Source organism: Amphibalanus amphitrite, unplaced genomic scaffold (genome assembly GCF_019059575.1).
Source record: "Amphibalanus amphitrite isolate SeventyFive unplaced genomic scaffold, NRLGWU_Aamphi_draft 001172F_arrow, whole genome shotgun sequence".
NCBI classification, from domain to species: Eukaryota; Metazoa; Arthropoda; class Thecostraca; order Balanomorpha; family Balanidae; genus Amphibalanus; species Amphibalanus amphitrite.
This window is the reverse complement of record NW_024882666.1, coordinates 653-23,723: the sequence shown is the minus strand read 5'-3', so window position 1 is coordinate 23,723 and position 23,071 is coordinate 653. Positions and strand designations below refer to the sequence as shown.

Genomic DNA, 23,071 nt, shown 5'->3' with positions numbered 1-23,071 from the left:
ACCACATACGCGTCAGCATACCACTGCAGTACAGCACGTCGTACGAAATGGGACAACAACGCACTAGTACACCACTATACATGAACTTATGGATAGACATGATACCATTGATATGCATAAATAATGGATATAATCCTACCACACTTCGGAATTATCTTCCAACACGGCTAGCTGATGGAGTCGTTTAATCATAGAAGCAAACAAAATATATTCTTACATTTAAGACAATTAAACGCAGTATCATTCTGGAGGTTAATGAGGCTTTTGATTACTATCCCGTGAATGTCAACCAGCAAGTGTCCCTCATTTCTGACATTCTGTCTAAGCCGTAGGTATGCCCCGTTAGACTCATTCATCTCATCTGGGCGTTATCTCCAGTTTTGACAGCTGTCAATCATAAATGACGTATAGTCCGAAAATGGTTTCTGATCGTCAGTTAGTCATTCGTCACTTCTGTTTCGTGGTACATAGAAGTCTCAAACCTACCTTGGTCTGAAGCCGAGTTATGTCGAAGCACAGCTAAGGCGTCTGTGGAATGAACGAGTTGTATCAGACATGTGTGTAAAAACGACAACAATATTGCTACCAATATAATGCATGATGTGAAACGCACTGTACATATCAAACTAAACAAACGTCTTTCCTTCCTACGTTAGCCCAGTGGTTACATTGTTATAATACATAGTACATTCTGTCTTGCGAGAGTGTATTCTTATTTCTTACATACTCTCACAAACAAGGTGAGAAAGTTGAAAAGCTACGATACTCTAGCAACTTTCACGGTCGATAGCGCAACAGTCAGTTGTCAGTTTACGGTTCCAACATCTTGCAATAAAGAAATAGCAGTGTTATACCACGATACTAACTTTGGCAGTTGACAGCGGAGCAGTTGATAGTCTATGATTCCAACATAGTGTAATGAATAACAGACTGTTACAGTGAGGTACCTACTTACTTTGGCAGTCGACAGCGGAGCAGTTGCGATGCTCCCGGTCGGCCCCGGAGCAGGGCCTGCCGCCCTGGGCCGGGGAGGGGGAGGAGCAGGTCCGCTGCCGGCTCTGACGACACGTGATGTCACAGGCCGACCAATCACCGTACGGAGACCAGCCGCCGTCCACCGCTGGGGAGCGACACAACATATGACGTCATAACAGCAGCGAGCGGCCGTCCGTCCACCGCTGTGGAAGCATTAGATAATTATGTCATAACTCATAAGAACAAAGATCAGCCGTCCATCGTTGGACGTTGGGAACAACAGAACATATACTGTCACATATACAACTACCAGCTGCCGTCCAAACCTGAGGGAGGAAACAGAGCATATGACGTAATAAGAACAAAGAGTGGCCACTGTCCGCCACTGTGGGAGTAATAGAACATATGAAGTCATAAGAACAACCAGTCGCCATCTACCACTAGGAGCAGAGGACATATGACGTCATGCGGACAACTAATAATCGCCGTCCACAACTGCTGGAACTTCAGAACATATGACGTTATAGTAACTATATGATGTCACACAATATAGCAAGAACATTCCTTCCGTCGTCAAATGCTGTGGACAATATATGCATAATAGTGTGTTAAAAACAGCCAACCTCTACCGCCCACTACATACACTGAACAGCAGCACATTGTGATGTCATACTGACGTCATAATGACGTACGATCACCGTTTAGCGACAAACCGATATCCTCACTGCCTATATCGGTGATGTCACACTGAAAAATGCACCAAATTAGGAGCAAACCGATTGACTTATCGGGTGTTTCATCAAGACAACCTTGCAGTCAGAGCTACCTTAAAACTATAACCGCTTACGATTATGCCACCAATAAAATCCCTCCAAATGAAAACAGGTGTCACCAAACGCGTCCAAATGTGACCACTAGTTGACGGGAAAGAAGGCTCAAATATCAACCAACCCGACACAAAAATACATCCAGTGACATTATCATCGTCATAAATAGCTACATTTGCAGACAGGGGGGCGTATGGACCAGTTTGATGGCAGGCACAGGCGGAAAATGTGCTCCGCGGGCGGCACTGTACGTAAACTGAGGAAGGCAGTTGTCGAAGACGGACCAACACGACGCAAACGGTACAAATTGCCGCGTGAATCATAATGACGCAAGCCATCGTGGCGATACGGAAGATTTCCGTGTGATTCTAGTGAATGGGGTTTGTACCCAGACAATAAGAATTAAAGTGGTCCGGTAAGTGGTAACTAACCTAGGCACAGGCAACCAACTAACTTAGGTTTAGGGGATTTGGGTTTGTGTATGTGTTGATGAAGCCTGGTTTACAGAGGACGCCTCCTTACCCAATACAAAAGGACACAAGAATCTCCACCCCCGCCCCCGCGTGCAGGGCGAAAGAGGGTCACTTCCAGACCCCACACTCCTACCTACTCACGCGGAACCCAGGGCCCAGAGGACACCAGGCCCCTCCTCTTCTAGTGCTGAGAGAGGACACCAGATTTCACCTCCTCATCGACACCAGTCACTCAGTCCTGAGAGGACACTAGACCCTTCCTCCGCCGTCCTCGCGTGGATCGGAAGGACACCGGACTCATCCCATCCTACTCACGCAGACCGAAAGGACAACATTTCTCGACCCCTCCTTACTCAGTATCGAAAAGACTCCAGACTTAACCTCGTCCCGTACTCACGCAGTATGTATTGAAACGACACAAGTCCTCTTTCCTTCTCAAGAGCGTCGAAAGGACACCAGACTTCACCTCGTTCCCTACTCAAGTGGAGCGAAAAGACACCACACATCTTATCCTCCCCCCCAACTCACGCGGAACGAAACGACATCGCACACCACTGCCAGGTCAGTCCCTTTCCCGTACTCACGTGGACCGAAATGATACCGAACCCCTCTTTATATGAAAGTTGAGGCCACTAAAAATAGACCCCTCCTCCCCTACTCACGCGGACAGTGTGAGCTACACTCGGCAGTCTGCTGCTGCGGACCTCGACACGATCTTCCTCCGTTCAGAGGTCGGGGCGAGTCACAGGTACGGACTCTCTGGCGTCGGCCCGGCCCGCAGGCCGGCTCACAGCTGGACCAGACACCCCAGCTTGACCAGCCGCCGTCCACTGGAAATAAAGATAGGGAAGGAGAGATGTCATACTGGACCAGCCACCATCCACTGGAAATAAAGAGAGGGAAGGAGAGATGTCATACTGGACCAGCCCCTGCCCTCTGGAAATAGGTAGGGAAAGGGAGGTAGGTGTCAATACTGGATCAGACGCCCCAGCTCGACCAGCCGCCGTCCACTGGAATAAAGAGAGAGAAGGAGAGATGTCATACTGGACCAGCCACCATCCACTGGAAATAGAGATAGGAAGGGAGGTTGTTTTATTGAAACAGCCCCAATATTTCTAAATTTAAAAAAGAGAAATCGACGACCGGAACACACAACATAAGAAAACTGGCAGACACATCATCAACCGTACTTGACTCTTAACTGACGAGGGCGACGTGCATCCACCAACGTAACTCGGGATGGCTCCTCAATCGCATGTTTTATCATGGATTCCGTCTGTGCCAAAAGCGCATCTGGGAGTAAATTTTTGGAAAGACATAACGCCAAAAGAAATCTTGTTCAAATTCTATGCTCTAGGCGTGGTAATGTCAAAAGAAAATTGTTCATATTCTATGCTCTAGGCGTGGTAATGCTAATGTTCGTCTATATACAAACTTTATTTTGTCCAAATGCACGCTATACCTATTATGGATTTCCTACCTGGATCTGCCTTTGCCCTGTATCCGTGGGTGACACACCGGGTACCTACACCGATAACCCCGCCCTGGTAACGACAGGAACCTCTGCGGTTTCTGTGCTCCTTCCCATTACAGATATCCCCAAAAGGAGCGCTCCCTCAGCGAGCAATGACGTGCTCTTTGCCACTGAGTCACCTACAAAGTGATAGCCAAGCGCGCTAGCGCCGGTGACGACTTCATTCCAAACTTGTCAGCGATGTGGGAGCACAAACCCGGTATGACCAGCCGCATTGGAATATCAGTGACCAGTTCGCTGCTGACACATATCAATACCATTCATCTGTTCCGTCTTCAATATGCGCCTGGTGTGAGGTATTTCATGAATATTGCGATACGACGATAGCCAATATTCCCTATGCGTTACATATTGAGAGGCAGTGGCTTCAATTTATCACACCCCAAATACGGGAACATCTCGGTACGTACCGAAAACAGTGAGCCGTGCCGGTGGGCTGACGCGCCGGTTGGCCACGTTCTCTGCTACACAGCTGTAGTTGGCCATGTCGGAGAGCTTGGCGGCTACGATGAGCAGGTTGCCCTCCTTGGAGATGATGTAGTTGGGGTCCTGCTTGGGGTCGATGGTGACGCCATTCTTGGTCCAGCTAATTGAAGGAGTTGGTTCCCCGGAGGGTGGCTTACAGCGAAGTTCCACAGTCTGATCAACTTGAACAGAGTCGGGCAATGGTGCTGTGGCAAACGACTTCTTCAGGTCTGTGGACAGAGAGAAAGATTGTTACATTAGATGACGCTTCGGAGCCGGACAATAGACGTTGGGTTACATCCACGGATCGTGAACAGCAGCAAGACGAGAAAATAGAAAACGAAGAAGTACCTAATTATGTTGAACAGGCATTAGAAAGGAACAGTAGTTACGTCTTCACGTTGGTTTAATGAAAAGAAACCAGTCACATCACCCAGTGCCACACAATTGAGCATGGGGGTTCCACACCATAAACAATCCATGTTATTACGACGTCCTTGGGTAAGAGCTTTTCAACAATGACGACCAATTATGTGACAGTGCCTGCTCGATTCTATTTAGAACCACGGCCGAAACCGATCGCTATTGTTTGGCGTTAATGACTCGACCGCTGAACTCATTACCGATTCGAGCCAGCCATGAAGCGCCCGGCTCTGTAACCGTTACAAGTTCCGGGAGCAGTTTCACGCCTTTACCAAACATAATCGAACAGAAAAGCGGGTAAAATGTATTGGCTTCCTTGACATTTTGTATTCGCTTAGGCTGTGTACAAATTGTCGGCTGGGATCTACTGTCTTAGACCGAGATGCTGATCGATATTACGGGTTTTGTTCATGTCTGTCTACATTTGAATTCGATTAACTGAGGCTTCTAATATTTTTTTTTATGATTCAAAGAAGCCCACCCAAACGTGACAGCTAGCGGTCAATCATGTAGACGCCCGATTGCTTACAAAAGCTACTGAGGAAGACGTCAGCCATCAGACACTTCAACAATCATATTTCATACATCAAAACCTCATACAGCCATACCCACTGCCATTCATCTATAAATCCAACCCACGCTCCGTCCCATTCCATTCTTCCCGCCTACGCCACTTCGCCTTCCTGATAAAACCAACCACTTACAGTAATCTCGTCACCGATCTAAATGGTCCACAATGCACGGGGCGTGACATCACAGTGCGTGATGACGACCGTCAGAAAGAGGGGGCGTCATCGTTGGGCGTCAGCCGCCATCCGCGCACCGTCATCGGGGGGAGGGGGGCGTAGGGGGGGGATCGTGACAGGGTACGGACGGTGAATGTTGGGAGGGGAGTCGAAAGAATCGTGACAAAACATAGTCGGTTAATTGTTTTAGGATCCCGCTTATGGGACCGCTCACCGAGAGGAGAATGTTCTAGAAATCACGAGAAGAGGTTGTGATGAGGGCGTGGTTAGACTGCGGAGGAACGGCGAAGACAATCAGACGACTGGGGCATCAGATAACAGCCCAGATGGAGAGGTAATTTGACGATGCACCGCCCCAGCCGACACGATTGCCATCATAATAAAGTGGTGCAGAGGTCGAAAGGCCGAGCGATTTCGTATCGTCCAATGGTTACGATTTGTTTTATCGACTGTCGGCTGCCAGCGAATTGTGCGCTATTAGTGGGTGCATTCCAGTTCGTGTAACATAAACAAGGTATGATAAAATCAGACAAGTGGTACCTTCTCTTATCGATGCATCAAGATGGTACGAGTGTTTGATATTTCACGCATTTTTCACTCAAGGTCTAGTGCCTGGCATCAAGCATTTCGTAGATGACGTTTACCAGTTCAATAAATTTGACGTGTGTGAGCTTTGCTGAGCAAAATGTATTGTGTTGGTCCTTCATTTCATCTTAACCCTATTCCTGGCGGGCTCCGCCGGTACAAGAAACTGGCGGGGGGGGGGGGCCGATTCGGCCCCCCTTCAGATCTCAAAAACTACACATCGCAGCGACAAACGGTAAACGGCACCGGATACGCACGGTCAAGATCTACAATTTTTACTAAGGTCATTTTCAGGTCAGGTCAAAGATGACGTCACAGGGGTCGAAAAAGTCAAAATGGCGGCGCTAGATATGGAGAGAGTTTTTCTCGAATAACTTTCGAATTAGTCAAGATAGGAACAAACTAAGGGCATCATCGTTGATCCTCTCGTCAATCCGCATCGAATGATATATATGTTGACCTCGAAAGGTCAAGGTCCAAGGTTGACCTCAGGTCACGTGACCTCGAGGTCATCATGTATATCAATCGATGCGTCTTGACGAGCTGAACACAATGAGACCATCCACGCGTCTGTATCTTGTTCCTGTACGGAGTTATTGGCCAAAAACCTTTGGTGACTTTTGATGACGTCACATGACCTCACAGCTGCCCAACAGCAAAACAGACCTCAAGGTAGTGAAGGTTGAGCGTATATGAAGTCATGTATGGTATATGGGGCCATTCCGACCCGTTTTAGTTGTAAAAACAGGGAGTTGAATTTTCCCCCATTGACTTATAATGGGGAGGTCGCGAAACTGACCTGACCTTAGGTCACCGATATCAAAATTCCGAGATATGCAAATTGCACATACTGGTACCCTAACTAAAGCCTGAAGAGAAGACATTGATCTGTCAAAAACCCTAGCTCTGGCGTGATTGCAAACTTTTCTGAGGTAGGGTCACCAAACCGCCTCTGGTGACCTGACCTGAGGTCAGATCAACTCAAAATTTTCAGACATGTTGCGTAGAAGCCTTTTAGGAAAAGTCAGAAAATTTGAGCTTCCTAGCTCAACGCGTTTGGGAGAAATAACCAAAAAACCTCAGGGGGGGCTCCTGAGCCCCCCCCCCCCCCGCCAGGAATAGGGTTAAATGACATCCGAGCAGGGAGCTTGCTCAATACGGGCAGTGCTTGATTTGAATGGGTCATGGAAGGGGCTCAATGAAATCCATTGGCTCGGACATAACACCCAGGCTTAGAGACTGCAAGTCAGGCTAGGCCACTAACACCGCCTATTAAAAGACGCAGAGTAGATGTGGATTGTTTCAAAAATTTGGAGAGCACACACCATGTCAACTCCCTATTTGCACAGATCAAGAACCAGCCAACAATTCAGCTAAAATATTATCCCACAGCAAACTGTACGACCACTGATGGTTTGTTTGTCCGGATACAGCTGAAGTGGTGCTCTGTTGACATTTCCGGCGCACCCGAAACACAGCGCGTCATCGTCGTCAGAAACAGTCGCGACCGGCGAGTGTTTATCGCTGCTCTCTCTCTGTCCTCCCAATTCCTCCGCTGGGACCGACAGGCGGCCCACAAAAACCAACCCCTCCTCCCCTCCCGTCCCTCCCCTCCCCCACGGTGTCCCAATGGCTCATCACTCGGCCTGCCGGCCGGGGGCACGTCAAAAGAAGAAAAAAGACCAACGCAAACAGCTGACAGCGCCGGACAATAGGCTGACAGGGTGGTGAGGGCCGAGGGCCGCGGGGGGCAAAGGGTGGGACGATCGGAGAGCGATTACGACGGACTGATTTGCCCGAGATTGTGGAGGAGCGGATAAGTACCCTCACGGGGAAGAGTCGGGGAGGGGTAAGGACTGGTGAAGAGAGAGGGAGAGACTGAAAAGGATGGGACGGGTAACTGTCTGAAGGACAGCGCCAGAAAGGGGAGCCGCGGTAGGTGCCGGGAGTTACAATACCCGGTGATACACAGTAGCTACCGGGTTGAATGAAGCGGGAGAATTCAATACTAAGGTGGTCCTTCACAAAGCCCTACTGCCGACAAAGGATACCACACAGAGGATACACTGAAGACGCATTGTCAAGGTGATAACAAACACTACAGATACATGCGGGTTTCGGGTGGCCCGGCTATCAAAGCCATGGGTGATCTATCAAAGCACGCGTAGGTATAACGTGAGAAAGCCCGCACAAAAAGAACAGTTTCCGACCGTTGGTAAGGGTTGGGCAGAAATAACCGATTGTTGTGGCCATTTTGCACCATCAATATCTAACAAGAAGGAAGGGTTTGATCTTCTTACCTGGTATCCCGAATTACATTCATGCAACTGATGTTTTGCACGAAATTGCAACGAAATGAGCCAATATGTGAAAATGTCGGATTAGACGCACGGAATGGCAACATTGGACGATCTCAGACCAACAATGCATTATTCTAAGCACTATTCTGATATGATTAAGCCATAAATATTAATTTAGTATGTCTGATATTGCATCTATCCAAGCGGCTTCATTCACAAAAGAGTAAAAAAAAAGTCCCAATTCATAATATATGCCATGGACACAGCTGAAATCCACTCCATGTAGTCCGTCCATGCCCTTTTCGACATCTCCTTTAGCCCTCGTCAGGCTTATCTGGACCCCATCTGGACATTTACCAGAGTTTTCCATAACAGTGAAGCGACTTTTCTTGTTGGGCCACTTACCACAGATATTCCAGCCCGGTGATAATGAACGCGATTAAAGACACTTTTTCACGGGCCGACTTTAGAGTGGTGCGCCTTCGTGACAGCCTAGTTATGAGCCCGAGAAAATAGCCCCACTTGTTGGGGTATTATCCGTATTGTTTCCTGGTTTAGAACCGAAACATCTTAGCGAGCTAAGCACATTAAGGAGTTTTCTCACGAATCTAGATTAAATGGCTTTTGTGGAGCACATTTGGAGTTGCGTGCTGTTAAGTATTGCTTGGTGTTAACGCAGTCTGACTGGACACTCATTTAACCAGGCAGTTACTGGGGCCGGGTATTTTGCCACCCGCCGTTTGCTGGGGGGGGGGGGGGGGCGTTAAACGCCCCCAGCCCATAACTCGAGAACCAATAGGCGCAGCGAAACGCACGAGGCGGCAAACGAAAGAACGCAACGAAACCCTTCGGATGAGTACTTAAAATTTAATTTTGAGGTCACAGGTCGGGTCAAGGTCAGTTCAAACACCTGAAACCGGGCTTTCAGTAGCATGGACTTCCAGGACTTCGCAATGGGCGCCTCCGTCATAAACTCTGTCAAAACGGTGCACAATCCTTCATATAAGGCCTACAAGAGTGTCAGCTCCATGTAGGGGTCAGTCAAGCATAGGTCAGGGTCAAGGTAAGGTCAACCGGGTAGGCACATATCCCCGAAAATCAAAACTGATATTCGCAGCCTTTGACACAAGTTTAATGAGTAGTTTTGGGCGTAGAACACGATGGTGACATTCATTTTATCATATGTGTACATGTTTGGTTCAAAAGTTCAATTTAAGAAATGCATGTACCATGGTCGTGAGTCGTGAAGTAGTCACGAGAAATTGCCAAGATTCAGTTCAAGATTTTGGAAAATGCGGAACGATAATCAATAATCGAAGACAGCCATTTGATTGTTCATGGTATTGGCAGTCTAATGGTGTCTACGGCATGTCTGTATGTCTATTCTGTGATTTTATATGATTTTTTGAACATATGCCGTTTTCGGTCGAAAACTCAGAAATCATGACGTCACTAAAACCTCGATATCTCATAAATTTTCCGACCGATTTTTTTCTTAACTTTGTCACAATAAACTTCAATCAATTCTCTACAGGTACTTAAATTTTGGCGCGCCGCAGGCGCGGCGAAAAAAGTGGGGGGCGTTTAACGCCCGCCCCCCCCCCCCTCCCCAGCAACTCGCAGGTTAAAGCTTATCGCAAATCTACCTGCATCATATTATTCTCAAACCTCTTATTAATATATATATTGAAGACTAATAGAAGGCCTCAATGATGGAAGTATGGCAGAGTTCTCGATGACATTTGCGTGTCATTCGTAATATAACCAGACTCTGGAACCATGTGAAATGCATTCCAAATTCAAGTTACATTTGGAGCTGTGCTTCAGCCTATGTAGAGTGTTTGCACATTATTTCAACGCTTATTTTCAACAATAATGATCCAGGCACACACTGCATGTAGTGACAGCAAACTTCAAAAGAGCTGCCCAGCACAATACACACTAATCCTATTATATATGACAGTTTAATTTCTTGCATATAATCCCTCCATAATACGATCCAGAAGCCATCGAGTCAAACGGCACCGCCGATAAGACCGGTCGTCGACGGCATGCGTCAGAGACAGCGACTCATAACATCTGTCAAAGCAGGCTGTCACGGCCGACCGTCAAAGCGGTCCGTCACCATCCCGGGTTGACAGGTCGTTTGACGGGCGAGGCGGAGCGCGTTCCAGTGATGCGTGGCATCGATAGCGATGGTCGAGTGACGATGGGGATGGGGACGCAGAAGCTGGTAGCCTCTTGGCCAATGAAGGGGCAGGCGAGCGTGGCATAGGAGCAACCTAGCTACCACGGGAGCTAGCAGCCTAGCTAGGAAGTCGCCTAGCTTGCGCTTCAGCGCCAGTTTAGTAGGGAGAAGCTAGGAAGTTTGGTGTGCGTTTTGAAGAGTGACGGATGAGAGAAATTAGGCTGCTGGCTGGATTAATTGTCGGCCTCACGTTTGGTTAGGAGAATGTAAAACGCTTCTGGATATAAATATATGAATACAATGCAATGCTAACGATGTGGCTAGAGGAAACAAAAGAAGTGCTTGCAGTCCGCGCAAGTTTCTTCATCTATGTTGTGACATCTCAAAGAACCTCAACTTCCTTTTTCTAGAGGACGGCGACTCACTGGTGTCCGGAACCTTTGGAATTCTAGCGTCTGCCGCGGAACTCCGGGTTAGTTTGTCTCTGAAGCTGTCAGATGGAGCCGTTTTTCGATGGAGAAAAACCCAACAGATCAGTCGTGCTACTGACGTACGGTCAGAGACAATGCAAACAGAATGACAGCCGCCGAGCCGCCGCGAGGCTTTTCGCTTCAGCGCCAACAAAAACACGCCTCCGAATGTAATTGATGATCCAAAACACTTGACCTCCGGTGGGCCGATATTAATGGATCTACTGAACGGTGTGACATATCATCTGTTACGGGAAGTCATCATACGATTCACGGGAGATATATCTGAGGAGCCATCCTTCTTGAATCCATTTACCTTTCAGAAATTTGAGGCAAGTGTGAATAAAAATATGAGAAACAATACATTTTCGTAAGCAGACTAACTTCCAGTTTTATTTAAACTTCGAGTTGAGTGGATTCTGACGAACTACCTAACTCAGGAACAAGTTTGTTATCTTCCTTCCGCACCACGGTTTACTGAGCGTCGTATGTGTCATATTTAGTCTAAGCCAATGAAATGCAATGCAACGCTAAATACCCTTCCGCAGCGAATGTCGCCGGGAATCTACAATCTGATTCTCGTAATCCCAAGCGCCATGCTTTACGGTCGAGTTCCTCATCGCCTAGGCGCCATCAGGGCCCAAATCTTGGCGACTATAACGGACCAGATCTCAAGAGGTTTGCATGAAGTCATCCGTGATTCTGTCCAACATCAATCCCTGGTTCAGCGCTCGCACTGCATGCAGTTAGTGGCTATCACAAACGGCAGCATGCGAGCTGCACTGTAACACCCCCCCCCCCAAAAAAAAAAAACAAAGCGGACGTGACATGGGAGGTTAAGATGGATAATGGAACTTGACGGTGTGGACTTCAAAGCAAAAGCTCAATAAGGTAGGTACCGTTTTCTTCGAAAAGACGTGTGTTTTTGGCATTTTGTAAGTGGTTAGAGGTTTTCATGTAGCTGCTATATGCATGACACATCCTGCTGATGGTCACGAACCAGAAACGGTTATCCAGCTTCGTACTGCGTTGTTGTATCAGTTTGTTGGTAATTCTTATCAAACATTAACAATTAGAAAATTTGGGAGGGAGGGAGAGAATCAAGCGAACACAGACTTGTTGATCAACATTATATAATAATTGTGCAATTCAGCATCAACAATTAATCACGGTAGGTAACTAGGAAAATTGTGTAACAAGCTTAGAAGGAAAATAAGCTCGCATGTATTTCCTTCCCACGGAAGGAATGCAGACCACAACAAAGTACATTACCGGATTCACGATAAGGAAAGATCACAAGTGAATCTGTATTGGGTGATTACACAGCAAAAATTTACTTCAGGAAGGAATCTTGAAGGTTTGTTTTGAATTTTGAACAGCATTTAAAAGTTAGATGAAACTGTAAGAGGTCAAGACCGCACTGGAATATGATGCAATATTGATTTTTGACTTTGCACCTTTACAATTAACAAGTGATGACTAGATAGCTGGATGGATGTGGTCGGAGCCTGCCAAAAGGAAAAAAAGCAACAATGAACAACCATGTGGAATTACAAAAGTCGTGGTTGTAAACTCAGCATAGCCGGAGACGACATCGATCGTTCTGCGTATTTAAGTAGCACAATTTATGGGATAGGACCTTGTGTAGATGGGCACTTCCATGGCATCCTGCTTCCGTCCACTAAACCGTCCCCCTTAACCCTCGCCCATGTAGGGGGGGTTGGTGCAACCCCCCCCCCCTGAGGCTTTTCGGAAATAGTGCAAAAACGGCGGCGCGCAGCGCCGCCAAATTTTGGGTACCTTATGGGGCAACCCTTGCGCATCTTTTGATAAAAAAATTTGACCGGGTCATGTCAGGTCACGGAGTTATGACGTCACAAAGGGAACAGCCTCCGGCCGGATTTTCACAAACTGAGTGCCAACGCCCGAGGTTTCCTGCCGGTGGTACGGACATCGGTTGATGGATCGTGATGAAACTTCCCATGCATGTTGGGGCAAGTATTGGCTATCATATGGTATAAGAAACTTGACCGGGTCAGGTCAGGTCACGGAGCTATGACGTCACAAGAGGAACAGCGTCCGGTACTATTTTTGAAAAGCGCCCGAACCACTATTTTGCTAATTATTGTCACCTCAATGGGAATATGCAGCAATATTAGCTTCTATAGGGAGCAAATGGACCTCCCAAATCCAAAAATACAATCAGATTTCAAAAATTTAAATTTTGATTTTTCGAATTTCTGCCGCCGACTGTGACCTTGCCGACTTCCGGCGCTCCCAACGCGCCATTTTTAGAGCTAGGGAAACGAAATACATACCAAACGATAGAGAATTGATCAAGAAACACGATAGTGAAGGTTTCAAGTCGATATCTCCCACTGTTTTGCCGCAATCGCCGCGGAAAGTTGAAAAAAGTCTATTTTTCCGAAAATTTGACCTTTGACCGGTCAAAAGTAGGTCAAATGTTGACCTAGGACCAAAAAATATACCACCAATCGCGAGATCTCGGCGAGAGCAATCCGTTGGCCTTTTCCGCTAAGCTCTACGACGCTCCGTTTTCAAACGCCAAGGGGGGGTCGCACCAACCCCCCCCCCCCCTGCATGGGCGAAGGTGGCAGATCGCCGTTTACGGGCGAGGGTTAAAACAACTGCTCACACCATGCATATCCAATACCCAGCCCAGTTCCCACAGGCCATCTCTGATTCACCCCACACCCCTCTCGCACCGACCCGGAGATGATTATGCGCCACTATCGCCGCACTGAGACGAACATGGCGCAGCACCATCGCCGCTTGAGACGTACATGGCGCCCCTCAGAGTGGCACGGAGCGTGCCAACAGAACTCAGCTGATAACATCAGGATATGGACATTGCAGGTAGCGCAGCGACAGACTCCGTGTCCAGAGGGGGGAGGCGGGGGGGGGGAGCTGTCGAAGATCTGTCTCAGCGCTTTGATCAGAAGCCAGTGGCGGCGCCACGAATTTTCGCCAGTGGGGGCAAGCTTCAGGTGACCCGACTGTTGTCTGATAACCCGATCTGCAAAATCCATGAGCTCCTTGCCCCTAGATGTTGCCAATTAGAAATTATCATGGTTTCAGGTTTCATGCATACGTATTGAGCTTAAGCATTAACCCTCCCGGGCCCGGAACGGGGGGGGGGCGTTTTTCGCCTCCCCTGGCGAATATTTGCGATACCACATGAACGCTTAGGAGTAGACAGTAATCAGTAATCAGTACCTAGTTCTCTTTTTTACCGTAGTGCGAATATACATATGCGATTCTCTCACACACGATTGATACCAGGATAAGCTCTATTAGAGCGATCCATATACATTTCCAGATAACCCGGATATGCATACCTACCTATCACATTTTGTCATACCTCCCTGAGCTCAGTCTCAGTCTAAGGGTTCCCAAAAGAGGGTGAACTCTTCTCTGGCCGATTTTGACAAGCTGCCTCTCAACCTCCTCGAGGTCAAGCTCGAGGGCAGCCTTCTGGTGAATGAAAATGAGTAGGAAAATGAGTGGGAGTAGGAGATATGCGACAGACGGTCTGAGAACGAACGTTCTGCTGATGCACTTGATACGGGAATCGTCAAAAACAGGCGTACTAATAACCGCCTATCATGAATATTGCACCGGTCTTCTGTTCCCATTTCAACATCAGCCCAATTTTGTGGGGGCAAAAACATAGTCTTGCCCCCACGGCCTCCTGCCAGTGGGGGCAGTCTGCCCCCACTGCCCCCACGGTGGCGCCGCCCTTGTCAGAAGCCCGACAAATTGGATTAGCTGCCTTTTTGTGGAGGTAGGTACAATGCATTATGCATCTGCTTTTTACTGGTTTGTTATTGGTAACCCACGGTAACTGTGATTATTGGAATGTCTCCATAACAGAAGTTGCTGGACGGTTGCATACAGAAACTAAAGCGCTACCGTATACATGTATTTGATATATTCGAACGAAGATGGCGACAAATTTGTAAAACACCAACACGGCATTTTAGCATTTTGTCGTCATCCTCGCTCGAATAAATCAAACATCAGATTCTTCACATTCTTATACACGCATCTGGGGTCACCAGATATGAAAAAACATAGATAGGAAAAAAAACATGACATTTTACTGAACTGAGGCCAGTTTTACCAACAGAAAAATAGCAGCCCGGCGCAATTTTTCTGTCAAAAACCAGCCGACGAGTTTCACCAACCAGGCGAAAAAATATCCGCCGGCGTGAAAAAATATCAGCCAGAAAAATAGCCAACGAGTTTCACCAACGGCAAATGCGGCATTAATGGAGTGTTTATCTGCGCCATTATATGTAGAAAAACAGCCCAAAAAAATAGACAGGCGACCCCGTCTATTTTTTTGATGTCGTGTGGGGATAATTGGCCTCATTTGTTACTAATTATCGTGATTTGCGCTTCTCAGTTGATATAATAATTTAGTATCATTCATGGCCAATTTGTAAAGTATCTGGGCTTCAAGATTAGAAGAGGAATACTGATGATATTGCGTAAAGAAAGAGCCTTTGTCACCAGGCAGGACCAAAAGGAACCAACAAGACGGGTGTTTGGTGTTGTGGTGTTAGTTTTTTTCGTTTTATATTATCTTTTTGCTACCAGCACCCAACAGCAAGATGATAGCGCATTAACTAGTGGTCAGCTTACAAGTTCATTGCTCGCACGGAAGTGGAAAATAATGATGGAAGGTCATTTTCGAAAATCGAAGGTGATTGAAGAAATGCTGGAAGGAGAGGCAGAGAGGGTAGGCTCATTGGACTCAAGATTTTAAATAAATATGTCACTGTTTTCACATATTCATCTACATTTGACATTGCAAGGTGCCAGCTACTGATACCACTACTACTTTTGGGTGGAACTTACTCGAGCTGTGCGGCATGGTGCATTGACATTGCTAAGACCAAAATGGCAAGATTTTCAAGATATAATAATTCAAGATAGTAATTCAAGATAATTCAACTCAAGATAGAATAAATTTAAAAAAGAAATTGAATAGCATGAAAGAAATGTATAAAGGCTTGTTTTTTAAGCAAGACGTGCAAAGTTTGCATGGTTGCGAACCCGAACAAACTTGCTGAATGCTGTCATAAGATTGTGCCACTGAACTCAGCAAGTCATGCTGCCAATATTGAAGGAAAAGAAAATAATAGTAATGCTGTAAAATGTAAATGAATCCATAACTGATGTGTGTGCAGTGTGCACTGTGCTGATATTGAATGCATGTGTATCTTGCATGCATGAGTCATGCAGGGATCATGTTAAAACTGGCTGTAAGTATTGTGAGTTAGTTTTGCTAAATTGTGGAGGCACCAGGCAAATTGCGGTCAAAATGTTATTTGTTCACCTCAGCGCTGAAATTTCTGCACACAGAGTTTTCAGATCATGCGCCGAAATGTTCATGCAGCCCGTCCGTTACGCTGGTCATGTTGACAGTGACAAGGATTTTTTCCCAGTCTCATGTTGAAATACAATAATAATTCACTTAGCTTGATTTTAGCTTATGTTTTTCATGCCAGTTCCTAGAATAAGGCAGCCAATATTTTCTGTCATGTGAGAAATAAAATGACAATATGCACAATTGCGGGCTGTGGCATGTTGTGATGTTTTTCCTTGTTTATTGCTGAGGTTTTTCCAGTCTCTGCTGCAAAAACGGTGGTGAATCCACCGTCGTCCGACGGTTTCGATGACGCCAGTCATCGGCGAGTGTTGCTGTGATGGCCGACCTGACTGAGCGCACAGCGGCAGCCGCCGTCGCCAATAACGACAGTGAGGACACCTCCGAGTCGGACGGAGACGCCGCCGCGGACGACTTCACCGTGCTGGACGAGGTGGAGCGCTCGAGCCGACAGGCCGTGCACCGCGTGCGCTGCCCGACTGGCTGGCGCACCCGCAGCCGATTGGCGACCGGCGGCCGGCGCCGGCCAATCTGCCGGCGCTCTGCCCCGAGCTGCGCGCCCGGCTGGCCGCCGAGGGCATCGAACAGGTGTTCCTGGTGCAGGTGACGGTGCTGCCCGAGTTGCTGGCGGCCGCAGAGTCGTCGCTGCCACCGGCCGACCTCTGCGTCTCGGCGCCGGCCGGCCGCGGTAAGACGCTGCCGTTCGTGCTGCCGCTGGTGCAGGCGCGGCGCCGCGGTGCGCCGGCCGCCGGGTGCGCGCTAGCTGTGCTACCCACACAGGAGCTGCCCGCTCAGGTGCCCGCCGTGTTCCGCCAGTACGACGCCGACACGCCGCTCTGCGTCCGGCTGCTGGGTGGAGACGAAGTGGCACGAGGGGGGGGGGGGGGGCACCAACTGGTGGCGGTGGGGCCGCGCGGCCCGGTCTCCCTGGCTGATCGTGGTGAGCACTCCTGGCTGGCTGATGGATCACATACCCAGCGCCGAGGGCTTCTCGCTAGCGCACCTGCGCTACCTGGTGATCGACGAAGCCGAGCGGGTGATCGAGATGGCCGAGACGGGCTGGCTGAAAGCGGTGGAGCGGGTGGCGGCAGCCACGGCCCGCCGCCCTGCATCGCCGGCCGGCCGACGGCCGCCGCCGTCTGCGCGCCTCACCTGCCGCTGCAGAAGCTGCCGTTCTTGGCTACCCTGTCACAGAACCCGGAGGCCGGAGAAGCTGGAGCGAATGTCGCTGTTCCAGCCGCGACTGCTGGTGGCCGGCACGGCCGGCCGCCGTCGCACTGCCCGGTCAGTTCGTCGGCAGGTTCACCACGCCGGCCGAGCTGAGCGAGTCGTTCAACGTGGTGGCGCCGCAGCCGCTGAAGCCGCTGCTGATGCACAATTTGCTCCGACAGCCCGACTGGCGGCGCTCGCTCGTGTTGGTCAACTGGAACGAGGCAGCGCACCAGCTGGAGCTACCGCTGTCGGTGCTGGGCGCGCGCGAGGCCGAGTTCCCTGGGGGCAGTGCCGGCGGGCCAGCGCGGCGGCGGCGCGCGCCAGCTGAGATGCTGGTGTGCTCGAGGCTATGGCGCGCGGTATTGACGTGGACGCCGTGGACGCGGTCGTGTCGTACGACATCCCGGCGCTGTTGAAGGCACACTGCGTGCGTCGGACGGCGCGCGTTAGCCGGGCCGGCCAGGCGGTCACGCTAATGTTTGAGCGGCAGCGCAGCCATTTCTTGCGGCTGATGGCGCAGGCGGGCAAGGTGGACGGCCGGGTGCGGGAGACGCCGGTGCCGCTGTACGAGCTGCGCCAGTACGAGGCGACCTACGTCAGTGGATTTCCACGCTAGCTTCTAGTTGATCGCTTTTTTCACCTTTTTTACGCTCATCGCTCATGATTTATTTACATTTTAGAAATATTACAATGAATAGGTGTTTACCTTGTCATCAGCCCAGAAAAGTTAAAGTAGGTAAGGCGTTTTTAGTTGCATAATGTATATTTGTTCATGAACACGGATTTAACGTGTCCTAACTCTCAAATACTTCGATATTAGACCCGAGTTTTGCAAACCAGTCGAAAGGCTTAGAACGATCATTTGGTTGGGGCGTAGCCAGACGGCTCGACTGGGCGTGGAAGCCGGCGAAAAGGTGGTCACCACGCGATCATCATGTAAAGCGGTCTCCGTCGGACGATTGTGTCCGTGCGCAACGAATGATCTCGGCACACGTGGACGAGTTCGGCAGGACTCTCCACTGAGCGGTACTGGGCGCAGTCGAACGACGGTCGACGAAGCTAGCGCAGGTATTGTTACGAGCCGGACCAGTGTAGCGGGGCCGGAGCTTATATTGTTTGCTGTGTGGCGTTCCTTCGTCTTGACCGGGCCCGGCAAACGGGGCCTGCATATCGGCTGAAACCACCTAGCCGGGCAGCATGACCTCCACCTCGCCGAAGTGGGGCGAACGACCGCCCTCAGCCCTGCAATGACCGCGGTGCAGTTAATCTGGGTAGGTATCTTCCTGAGGTATGACACTCGCCTTGGCACAAGGCTGACCCATATAGGCTTTGGCGAATCCTTAGCCCTCTTGGTCCTAGAAGTAGGTGTAATGCAGTGCGCGCGAAGCCGCCTCGCAGCACCGCAGTTCACTCGCTCGGCAGCGGAACTGTCCGTCCAGCTTCAGGTGGCGCCTCTGGGAACAATGTTTGCCGCTTCTTCCCCACTCTTTTGACATCTAGGAAAGAGGTGCGACTCCCGCGTCGGGAGCGGGTCCCATCTATTATAGTCCCCACCTCATAAAAGGTGGGAGTGGGGGTCCATACATTACGTGCACGTTCGACACGATTATTTTCTACAAGGTGCAACTAAAAGCAGACAAAAAGGTTAATTGCAAGTTGAAGGTATTGTAAAAATGAAAAATAATAGGCTGACAGGAAAAAAGATCCACTAAAACGCACGCATCCTATCGTGACCGTCATAAATGACGTAGGTTTACAATTTGGTGGTCTTGTATTGGCAAGTTTATTATGGTCTATTTTGTGGTTACAACTCTTGAAAATATATGTTATGTTTTCCAATAATAATATTTCTCAATCTTTGTTGTATTTGCTTTAAAAAAAACACGCTTAACTTTATTTGAAACATGTTTTAAATAATTTATCAATCTCCTTGACCATTATCGATATTAAAATATCAGCTGACTGCCGGCGACAAATATTTCCGGCCGATGTTGGCTGGAATTTTTTTGTTGGTGAAACTCTTGGCTGTGTGGCGGCTATTTTTTTTTCGGCTGGATATTTTATTTCGGCGGCCGGCTGGTATTTTTTGGTAAAACTGGCCTCTGATATCTGGAAGAGACGACGCTCAGCGCGTGCGACTGCTGATGCATGCATCACCGCCCAGAAATAGCTCAATAATGACATAGCTACCGCGAAAACCGCCGTTTTCCAATGCAGGGCGCCTGCGGGAGCGCATCGGTGGCACGCAGCGTGAGACTAATTTGCATACGTAGTCTGCAGTTATCGACTATTTAGAAACCGGAACGGCCGCCCTAAAGGCATGTCTCCTCCGCCACCAGCGCCCATAACATCCAGAGACAGTTTTAGAGCGGTGCTCACACAGCACCATTTGGCGTTGCATCGAGCAGTTGGGTTTCACCTATGGGTCCGCACATCTGCTGCATTCGACGGCAGAGCACTCATAAAACGGTCATGGGTTGTGCAGCGTTTGAGAGCGGGGAACGTGCTCAGCTGCCGCAGGCGCGGAGGGTCTGCGAGCACACCCACTGGTGGGTGCTAGAACCCTGCAGGAAGTGGAATAATAGCTTCAGTTGAATGCGGTGGGACGGAGAAGGGTAGCGCTTGAGACTTTTAGAAACAGAAATGTCTAAGGAAGATGGTGTTTGGAACGATGTCCCTTCCTGAATTAGGTCCTTCTAAGCGACGATTTTTTATTGTTGTGGTGCTAGTGTCCTTTTCTTGAGAAAATAAATATTTTGGGTAATATTTTGTATGTTTCAAAGTAGTTTCCATTTTGCTATTTTACCATCTTATTCTGTCATCAGACGTTAAGGTCCGGGCACAGAGCACATTTTGTCAGATATTGCACATGTCCAAGACCCACTGTCAGAGAGTGTACTCACATGCCACTGTGACCTTGACCGTCGGGCTGGTCTTCCTGCCTCGGCTGCTGACCGCCGTACAATTGCACCTGTACTCTCCAAAGTAGCTCTCCACCGCTCCACGAGTCACTGCCAACTTCAGCTCCAGCTGCCTGATGGCAGTCTCCGGGTCCACATAGTCCGCTCTCGAGTGCTCATCGTCCGCCATTAGGTAGCCATTGCACCGGAAGAAGAGGTGTAGCGCGTGCGCCGCGCGACAGGTCAAGGTCGCCGGCTTGTTGCGACGCACATACGCGGGGGCGGGGACTTCGAGAAACACGGGATCTGATTGGTCGAGGCTGGGTCCTGTTGGCAGCACATCTGGTAGAAGTAGATCTGTAAAAGGGAAACAAATGAATCCAGATGTTGCCGAAGCGTCATTATTCTTTTCCTCAGGTTAATAAATATCTAAAAAGTTAATTGTTTTCAAAACGGGCTTAGCTGAGGAAAACTAAATATTATAACCATGGTTATAATATTTAGTTTTCCTCAGCGAAGCCCGTTTTGAAAACAATTAACTTTTTAGAAACAAATGAAGTTATGTCAGAGGGTTTCTGTGGGCACGGATGGGCATGGTTGGTTATATCAAGCGCGTATGTTTTTCCAGTACGAAATTGTTGCATTGGAATAAATTGTCTACATCAAAAATAACAACTTTTAAATGTTTATCATGCTAGAGACAATTTCATGATGTCTTTATTACTTGAGTGACTTGTTATGAATTTAAAAGTAAGGTATAAGTAGTGACGCCTGCGTATGAGTCAGTTTATTCCTTCTACGCAGCAGGCAATCTACATTATTCAATTTGCAAGTATAGTGACTCTTCCAACGCACACAGAGGAATCCAGCATCCATTTAGAAATGACAGTTCAATTGCGGTGCCGTCTGTCGCAGGGCCATCTTGATGTCATGTCACACACAGTTGCAGGCGACAACCGCCTATGTTAATAGAATTTAAGTAGCATGCTTATGAAGACTGAGAAAGAATCCCGCCAATCGGGCCAAATTGGTCGGATGTCAACCGTCAGCTGGATAAAGGCTAAAAGAAGACGGAAATGATAATCTCGGAGGGGATCAGGCGGCTTCTTTGGTAGTCCAGATTGACATTTTGTGACATGGTCGTTGCAAAGGATGCAGTCGGAATTTCAAGAAGGTGGTGTGAGGAGGGAGGGCATTGGTACTTTACCAAGAGACCGAAAGGGCATAATCAGGAAACTGACGGTTCGAGGTCTACCTCAACTGGTGTCACAGCTTCTAATCGAATGCTAACATTGAACGAATTGCACGACTAAAGAAACTTGTCCGTCAATTTGGTTACTCTCAAAATTGTTATGCACCTTTTCTCTGGCCATCATCATGGTGCAAATAACAAAGAAAAAGCTGAGCCATGAAGTATGCACATCACGAGATTGCGTATATTGTGATCTGTGACCACGTTTCGTTGCAAATTTGCGCTGCCATGCCCACTCGTTGAATAATATATCAATTATAAAGGTGTGAGCAGCATTGCCAAATATTTCACACGACACCCCTGACTTTGCCTCCTTAAAATAGAATCATCTTTTTTTAATTCAGCAACTGTCAGTGAATTAAAAGGCTTACCGTCGTCGGCACTGGAGTGTGGTACGGGGTCCAGAAACGGACCGAACCCTGCGGCCAGTCTTGCAGTCCATATGAGCACGAGCAGCACATTTAGTGCTGACATATTGAGGAAGACAATCTGAAACAAATGGAGAATTGCGTCAAGAAAAATTGTGCAACTATGAAGAGAACAAGACGCTTAATTTTTCTTTTTGTAGTGCACGATTGGAAAACATGTTTTATTATTTACTGATGTGCGGAAGAAAGACCAAAGCCAGAAGTTTCAAAGTAATGAGCAATAGCCATCACCTAAAGTATCTACCTATCAGGCAGAAATATCTGCATAAAAATTAATCTCGTCTACGAGTACAGGTGTCCATTGCACTGTGGTTGTGCAGAGTGTAATAACTTATACACACTGAGGAGCACTACGTCAGCAGTAGCGCACAGAAGCGACCATCATCCCGACGCTCAATTTTCCCCTTATCTTGGCGACCCAAACTCCGTAGTCACCGTGCTCGTTTCGTATGACCAGCAGCAGCACGAGACCAGGATGTGTCACCCGCACGGTGGCACGATCCTCCCGTCTAAATATTTATAAACGCGGCCCGTTACGTCCTTGGCAAATACATTGCCACGCTCTGAGGGAGGCGGCTAGTCAGATATTCAGCAGGGACATGGCCATGAGGGTCAACAAGCTGACCAACATGATGGCTCTGCATTCCAGCGTGCAGTGAAGCGATTTCAGAGGTTGCGCTTCGTTGGCAGTAAGGGTAAAATGTGGATGTGGATTGCGGGTGTCATGTGAAATGGACAGGAGATAGGTAGATTGACGCTAATGGTATTGTAAGGCAGATACCACGGGGTGAGGCCACATCATACAACCTCGGTGAGGTCGCAATGTAAACGAGATAAATAGCCTAGAACATTTAGGTGGAGTAGCCGATTAAGCAAG

The 23,071-nt window shown here is 48.4% G+C and overlaps 1 protein-coding gene across 4 annotated transcripts in view; it reads right to left on the bottom strand.

Moving 5' to 3' along the window:
• Positions 1–22,251, bottom strand: part of LOC122370832 (netrin receptor UNC5C-like) — a 39,301-nt gene extending 17,050 nt beyond the window's left edge. For all 4 annotated transcript variants that reach the window (XM_043346767.1, XM_043346765.1, XM_043346768.1 and 1 more), the window contains exons 1-6: positions 22,138–22,251; positions 20,518–20,871; positions 4,220–4,504; positions 2,938–3,105; positions 956–1,120; positions 487–528 (exon numbers count right to left, since the gene is read on the bottom strand). In XM_043346767.1, the coding sequence (XP_043202702.1) occupies positions 487–528; positions 956–1,120; positions 2,938–3,105; positions 4,220–4,504; positions 20,518–20,871; positions 22,138–22,240 (1,117 nt within the window). In that variant the 5' untranslated portion in view covers positions 22,241–22,251. The remainder of the gene's footprint in view (positions 1–486; positions 529–955; positions 1,121–2,937; positions 3,106–4,219; positions 4,505–20,517; positions 20,872–22,137) is intronic.
• Between the last annotated feature and the right edge of the window lie 820 nt (positions 22,252–23,071).